This window comes from Mus pahari, chromosome 6 (assembly GCF_900095145.1).
Source record: "Mus pahari chromosome 6, PAHARI_EIJ_v1.1, whole genome shotgun sequence".
NCBI lineage: Eukaryota > Metazoa > Chordata > Mammalia > Rodentia > Muridae > Mus > Mus pahari.
This window is the reverse complement of record NC_034595.1, coordinates 94,303,516-94,310,790: the sequence shown is the minus strand read 5'-3', so window position 1 is coordinate 94,310,790 and position 7,275 is coordinate 94,303,516. Positions and strand designations below refer to the sequence as shown.

The window sequence follows — 7,275 nt, the reverse complement described above, 5'->3', positions numbered from 1 at the left end:
GGCAGGGCTATATCAGAAATTCACAGTACAATAAGGATCTGGACATAGAAATACAATTCAGTCATTCAGCGCTTCCCCACAACCAACTAAATTAAACAAGTAAGCCAGCCTGGTGTAAGGCACACAACTTTAGTCCAGGTGGATTTTTGACTGAGGCCAGCCAGGTCTATATAGAGACCCTGTCTCAAAAAAAAAAAAAAAAAAAAAGGAAAAGAAAAAGGAAGGAAGGAAGGAGAGAGGGAGGGAGGGAGCAAAGAGGAGAAGAGAGAAGAGGGGAGGGGAGGGGACATCAGTCATAGATGCTTGAGTCTATAACTCCAGCATAGGGATGGCAGACCCACAGGAGCCCTCTGGCTAACGGTCCAAAGTCTAGGTGAAGCATCAAGTTTCTGGTCCCATGAAAGCCTTGTCAAGGTATGAATGAGAGCAAGATACACAGACACCTGACGTTTAACCATAGCCTCATTTGTAGACACAGTACATTAACCACAAAAAAATTAATGTTCAGCAGTGGGGGGGGATGTTGTGCTGTAGCCTAGGGACAGAGTCGGGAGCTCATATCAACCCAGTCTGATGGCTCAGTACCTGATGCCCCTCTTTAGATGATTCAGGATGATAACTGCATCCTTCAGTGGTCTGGGGTGTTTAATATTGTCACAAAAGCTTGGGTTTTTTTCCTGCTAGAGTTTATTGTCTACTTGTCCATATATTCCTGGTTCAATGTGCTAAGCTCTTATGTGGCATTTTATGAGTATAAATACATGACTTAACAGTGTCAGTCACAGTAATGCTGGGTGCTGGCTGACTCAACTAGACAGTCTCATCAGTACAAATCAGTTTTTGAACTATTTTAGATTTACATGTCTAAGTGTTACACCTACATGTATGTCTATGCACTACACGCATGCCTCGTGCACCCCATTAAGTAGTTCTGGATGACTGTGAGCCACCATGTAAATGTGGGGAATCAAACCCAGGTACTCTACAAGCATCAAGTGCTCTCAACTGCTAAGTCATCTCTCTAGCCCCACAAAAACTTCTACTGTCTAAAATACTGGGTTTGACTAGAAAGATGAGAGATACAGCCATATGTTAAAGGAGCTACAGGGAACCAGGTCTGGTGCTGTAAGCCTATACTCAGCACTCAGAAGATCGAAGGAGAAGAACCAGGAGTTCAAGTTTGTCCCTAACAGTCACAGGATTTTAATCATCCAGGTAGGACAGATGGTCCCATTTTTTACCATAAAAATCAAAAAACACCAGGCTAGAAGATTGCCCTTTTGTACCCGCCCAACCAGAACCCACTCCCACGACTTCTCTCAATGTGTCTCACATTCCCTATGTCAAACACTCTCACTTTTTTGCACTCTAGCGTCAAGTTAACTTTCTCTTCTCACTCACAAGAACAGCAGTCTAAAGGCATGTGTTATGCATACTCTGACCAGACACATCCCAGTGTCCACAAGAGAGCTTAAATCTGCATCTCATTAGATAGGTGTCTAACAAGTCCCAACACATTGTAGAGATATCATAACACATTTTCTCCAGAGCAAATAGCATAAAACAAGACTTGTTCTTGGTGCCCAGTAGTCCTCTCCACATCTACAAACACAATATGAGGCTGAGAAATGGCCTCAAAGTCCAGACCACTGTGATGATTACAGCTTGGGATAAAGCGTATCTTTGACTGTTGGGATTTCTGCTTGATGACGTTACATGCCAGTTCCCTAAGGATAGGCATGGAGATATAGTTCCCACGGAAATTAAACTTGGTGAGCTGTGTACAGCATCTCAGAGCAGGTAGGATGGCACTGAGTTGAGAGTCCATCATTTGACAGCCCTCCAAATCCAGGGACGTTAGGGTAGATGCAGATTTTAGTAACAGAACTCGAAGGGGCTCTGGGCTCAAATGGGTCAGTTTGACCCATTTCAAATTCAGGTGTTTTAGCTGACTTGTGCACTGGAACTCAGATATATGGAACCAGTCTGATTTTGCGAGATTACAATCAATCACAGACAGGGTCTCTAAGGGTGTCTTCAGCCACCTATAAAAAAAAGGAAACAAGAAAACATTTCTGGGAATATGCATCTGGTTCAAGATCTTTCTAATCACAGGATGAAAGTCAATACCCATGATATTCTAAACTAGACTCTGCCCATTCAAATCTATACTGAGGACTGTCACCGTCACTGTAGGAACAGCTCAATCCAAGATGACAATTCCCTTTTACACCTGAAAGACTAACCCAGGCACAATGTCCCATTTCCCATCTGCTCACCCTCTGCTTGAGGTCAAACCAACAACAGGCATGGCAGTACACACCTGTGATATGATAGCACTAGGGACCTGACACAGGAGGATTATGGGAAGTACAAGCCAATCTTATTCCCAATCTGGACTACATGTGATGACCTCATCTCAAAAACCAGCCTGTCCCTGATGGGGACTGTACAGGTGTGCAGTACAGCCCTCTTCAATGCCTTCCTTTTCCAATTTCCCTCAGACACTTGCTAAAAAAGAACTAAGAACCCATTCTCACTTGATCTCATTACTGAGAAGGCTTCCTAGCATGGTATGCCCTTTTCCAGACCATCAACTCCAGCTTGACCCTACTCCTTTGTACAAGTGGCTATGTGACCACCTCTTTCTGGGACAGCAGACACAAAGCAATGCCCCGATACTCTAATGTCTCGGTAATGTCAATCTCCCAGTAGCTGCAGAGAGCTCATGCCCACTAATGTCTAAATGACAAGGCTTCGCGCTTTACTCTAACGAGAAACCTGGCCATCCCTCCTTACCAGAATAGCTCATCGAGATGACCCTCTAGGAAGAAGACAGTATCCAGATGCAGGACCTGGAGGCATTTCAGTTTGAGGAACTGAGAGGTGAACTGGGTAATAACCTGCTGCTTCTCCACCGGGGTCATAGAGAAGGCCTGCCAGAGGTGAGAGAGGATGAGGCAGCGCAGGTTCCTCATGCGGCCCAGGTAAGGGGCGAAGTTAAGCAGGCCGATGGGATTACTGATGCAGTACATGCGCAGTTCCTGGACAGAGTCCAGATCCAAAATCTCCAAAAGTTTTCTGTGGTAATACATGGACATAGCCCAGATCTGCAGCTTGCAACAGCACAACCTCACCAAACCACTCCTGTTATCCACCCACTGAACGAGGAAGGACTCTGTGGAATCTAGTGGGCTTTCCTTGAGGACCAGGTCTACCAGCACCTTCACTGGTTGTTTCACCTCTAGTCCCGAATGGCCCACCACTGCTGGATTCTCTCTGCAGCCAGCAGTCCCAAACACAGGCAACCTGTTCCACATCTTCAAAGGCATAACCCGTAAATCCAGCACTTTCAGCTTGCACCTGCTAAAACAGAAGAGACTCAGCACCTAGGCATTCACCACATTCTGACTCCCATGCCCTTGTCCACGAATCCAGTCCAGTCCCCATGGGAAGCAGGAGCAAAGCCCTTCAGCCACTGCTGATGCATGAATCCTGCACAGTCCACAGTCCTTTCCCAGATGGCCCAGCAATGGCCAAAGCCCCTGTAGCTCTCCAAGCTGGGGCCATCAAAAGCTTCCCTTCCATCCTATGTCTACCTTCTCTCCCCCATTCAACCTGACTCCAACTGTCTCTGCTTGTATTCCCTTCTGGGTTTCACTCACCTGTGGGGAACTTTCTGGAAAAGCAAGGCATCAAGCCCATACAGGATAATCTCTAAGATTCTCCTGTAGGCAGTCTTCCTACTGATCATGGCCCCCAGAGGAAGACAGGGGAAGGGCCACGCCTGCACCATCGCCTTTATGATCCCAACGTATCTACTTCTGCAGGCCTTTTTGAAGAGTGATGGGAAGAAAAGTGAGGGTATGTCATCCAGAGCAGAGACAGTCAAGTCCTGGTTCTTCAGGAGGCTGTTCTCTGCCAGCTCCTGGAGTGTGGGTGGGGTCTTGTAGCTCATCCTGATGGATCTTTAGGAAGAGGATTCCTGGGGCAACATTTAGAAAAAGATGTAAGTGCTGAGCCTCACCTCACCCAAGTCAGAAGCTAGGTCACTGTGCCAAGAGTAGCAGAGACCTCAATCTAATTCCTTCCACTCAGTGCTACACAGACCACTATACCATCCCACTCCCTGTTGGCCCCAGGACTATGGTCTCAAACATCCATAGCCACAGTACATCTTATTACCAACCATTTCCAGTTTTGGCAATGGATTCCACTCCCAGCAGGAACTGAGTCCTGTGCATCCTAGAAGTTAAACTCCAGCTCTCTGAAGGAAATGTGTCATTCAAGATCCTGTATGGCAGCAGGTGGTAGGGATGGCAGATGCCACCCCAGCACCCAGGAGGCAGAGACATACATTCAGTTGGGGGTCAGCTTTGGGGGCATGGGGCCAGGGAAATAGCAATAACTATTAGAAAGAAGGAAATATTTGAGTAAATGTTTATTCTGTAGTACTTAGCACTGAACCTGAGTATCATACATGCTAGAGCATTTTTACTAATGAGCTACTATCACTAAACTTCAAACTAAACATTTTATCACTTATTTGTTATGTTGTTTGATTTTGTTTTGTTTTGTTTTTTCTTTGTTTGTTTGTTTGGAGACATGGTTTCCCTACCTGACCTGAAACTCACTCTGTAGTCCACTAGGCTGGCCTTGTACTCAGAGATCCTCCTGTCTCTGCTTCCCAAGTGCTATGATTAAAGCTATTCACCATCACACCTGACTAAAAACTTTAAATGCCAAGGGTTGAATTTCTATAGGAGAAAAGTTTCTTCTAAGTCTAGAGTGGTGACTCACATTACCATCACAACACTCAAACCTAAGTAGAGGGATCTACATAAGTTCCAGGCTACCTAGCGTGTTGGCACAGGACAGCCAGGGCGGATATACACAGAAACTCTGCCTCAAAAAAAAAAAAAAAAAAATCAACCCCCACCCACCTCCCCAAAGGGCATTTGGCACTAGGCCCACTTTTTAAAAGTCTGCCTACCATTCCTCATTAAAGCCCTATGCCATCTAACCTGACCTGCCTAGTAAATTGAGAGAATATGAATAAATATCTGCCCATCTCAGACAGTACTCCAACAAGAAATCAGAGTCATGAGTGACTCTACCCAAGTCTGGCTTACTGTAGACCAGGCTGGCCCTTTGCCTCTTGAATGCTGGGACCACCACCACCCACCCAGCTTAGCACAGCGATTCTCAAACCTTCCTAATGCTGGGACCCCCACACCCTTAAAAGCATTTCACGGCTACTTCGTAAATGTTATGAATCTAACACAGGGTGTGACCCACCCATCTAGCACGCCATGTGATCACTAACTGCCAAGCAGAATTACACACACCTAGGAGGGGGCCAGATGCCCAGATGATGGCCTAAGGGCCCAGCCTACCCCCATCCTCTCGGAAGGCCCCGATCTGGTGAGGAACTTCGAATGAAAACGGTTGTTAGTCTGGGGAGGGGGGGGGGATCAAAGTTCAAAAGAAGCAATCTCTGACTGGGGGAAGCAACTTGGCTGATGGAACGCATTGATAAACAGGGTGTGCGTGCACACACTCGTGATCCTAGCCACTGAGAAGCCCACGCTGGAAGATCCTAAAGTCAAGTTATTCTTCCGTCAGTCGCACGGGCTCGATGACTCAGCACGTAATCCTAGCATGCCGGAAGTGTTGGAGGCCCGAGGCCCGCGACGACGCCCTGATTTCCTGGCCAGCCCCGGGGACCCCCCCCCCGCCTCCCGCAGACGAAGGCCTACTTCAAAAAACCAAACAGGGTGAGAAAGAACCGGCCCTATCCTGTCGGCGCCCCCGTTAGTCAAGTCTCCCTGAGGTATCTGGGGGAGCACGGGGTGATGGTGCAGAGTGAGGCGTTTACTTGGTTGGGTTTTACTAAGGGCTGAAGCCATGAAGCCATCCAACGGCCTCGGCCTCACGGAGGCGGCGAAGGCGTCGCCCACCGCTGCTGCTGCTGCTACTGGGGGACAACGTGGCTTACCAGAGATGGACAGAAGCAAGATGTCTCCGGGCCACCCCGGAGCCCTCCGGCCTCTCTGTCGCCCCGGCTGGCCTCAAACTCACAAGAGACCTGGCAGGACCTGACAGGAAGTTGCCGCTCTCGTGGCCGCCGAAGCTTTAACACAACGTTCGGCTCCCACGCCGCTTAAATAAGCTCGGGCCCCGCCCCCACACGCAAGCCGCCACTTGATTGGACGTCCCAGGCTCCGCCCACTTCACGGATTTCCCCCGCCCCCCTTCTCCTCCAACGCTTTTTTTTTTTTTTTTTTTTTTTTTGCATCTAGAGCCGGATGTGGAGGGAGACTAACAGCGGTGGCCAGGAGGCTGAGGCAGGTGCATCTCTGTGACTTTAGGCCCAGCCTTACTTCGCTAACTAAATATCGATTTCCCAGGCTCCGGCCAAGACTACTGGATGAGGTCATGTCTGAAAATAAGGAAAGAGGGGTTGTGGCGTTGTTGCCGCATCCATCTTTAATTCCAGCACTCAGGAGGCAGAGGCAGGAGGATCCCTAACTTTCGGCCCAGCATTGTCTAAGTAAATATCGACTTCTAGGCTCCGGCCAAGGCTACTGGATGAGACCCTGCCTTAAAAAATAATAATAAAGCCGGGCGTGGTGGCGCATGCCTTTAATCCCAGCACTCGGGAGGCAGAAGCAAGCAGATTTCTGAGTTCGAGGCCAGCCTGGTCTACAGAGTGAGTTCCAGGACAGCCAGGGCTATGCGGAGAAACCCTGTCTCAAAAAAACAAAAAAATTAAAGTGTGGCAGTGGTATTGCCTACCTTTAATTCTTCACTCGAAAGGCAGAGGCAGGCGGATTTCTGACTTTAGGCCCAGCATTGTCCTAACTTTGCCAAAACACACACACACACACACAAAGGGCAGAGCTGTGGTAGTGCATACCTTTAATTCCAGCACTCAGGAGGCAGAGACAGGAGGATTTCTGTGACTTTAGGCTGGGGTAACTAAATATTGACTTCCAGGCTCCAGCCTAGACTACTTGATGGACTTGCTGAGACCCTACCTATAAAAGAGAGAGAGGGGGAGGAAGGGAGAGATGGAGGAGGGAGAAGGAGAACGAGGAAGAAGAAGAGAAAAAAAGAAAAGATGGGGCTGTGGTGATGCACTCTGGAGGCAGAGGCAGGAGGTTAGGGTGAGTTTGGGGCAATCCAGGTCTCTACACAGCAAGGCCCAGGACAATATAAAGGCACTCTGTATCGCACACACACACACACACGCACACGCACACGCACACACAC

General features: G+C 48.3%; 1 protein-coding gene across 1 annotated transcript; it reads right to left on the bottom strand.

The window, feature by feature from the left end:
• Positions 1–271: 271 nt before the first annotated feature.
• Positions 272–6,125, bottom strand: LOC110323784 (preferentially expressed antigen in melanoma-like protein 1). The gene is made up of 4 exons (XM_021201146.1): positions 5,999–6,125; positions 3,666–3,985; positions 2,800–3,366; positions 272–2,045 (listed from the first exon to the last, which is right to left on the bottom strand). The coding sequence occupies exons 2-4, from the start codon at positions 3,956–3,958 to the stop codon at positions 1,529–1,531; spliced, it is 1,377 nt and encodes a 458-aa protein (XP_021056805.1). The 5' UTR covers positions 3,959–3,985; positions 5,999–6,125; the 3' UTR covers positions 272–1,528.
• Between the last annotated feature and the right edge of the window lie 1,150 nt (positions 6,126–7,275).

Excerpts from the sequence above, each read along its gene's own strand:
- LOC110323784 (XM_021201146.1), bottom strand. The coding sequence starts at position 3,958 with ATGAGCTACAAGACCCCACCCACACTCCAGGAGCTGGCAGAGAACAGC. Across the intron at positions 3,367-3,665 it reads TTCCAGAAAGTTCCCCACAG|CAGGTGCAAGCTGAAAGTGC; the intron begins GTGAGTGAAACC and ends CTTCTGTTTTAG. Across the intron at positions 2,046-2,799 it reads CATCTCGATGAGCTATTCTG|GTGGCTGAAGACACCCTTAG; the intron begins GTAAGGAGGGAT and ends TTTTTTTTATAG.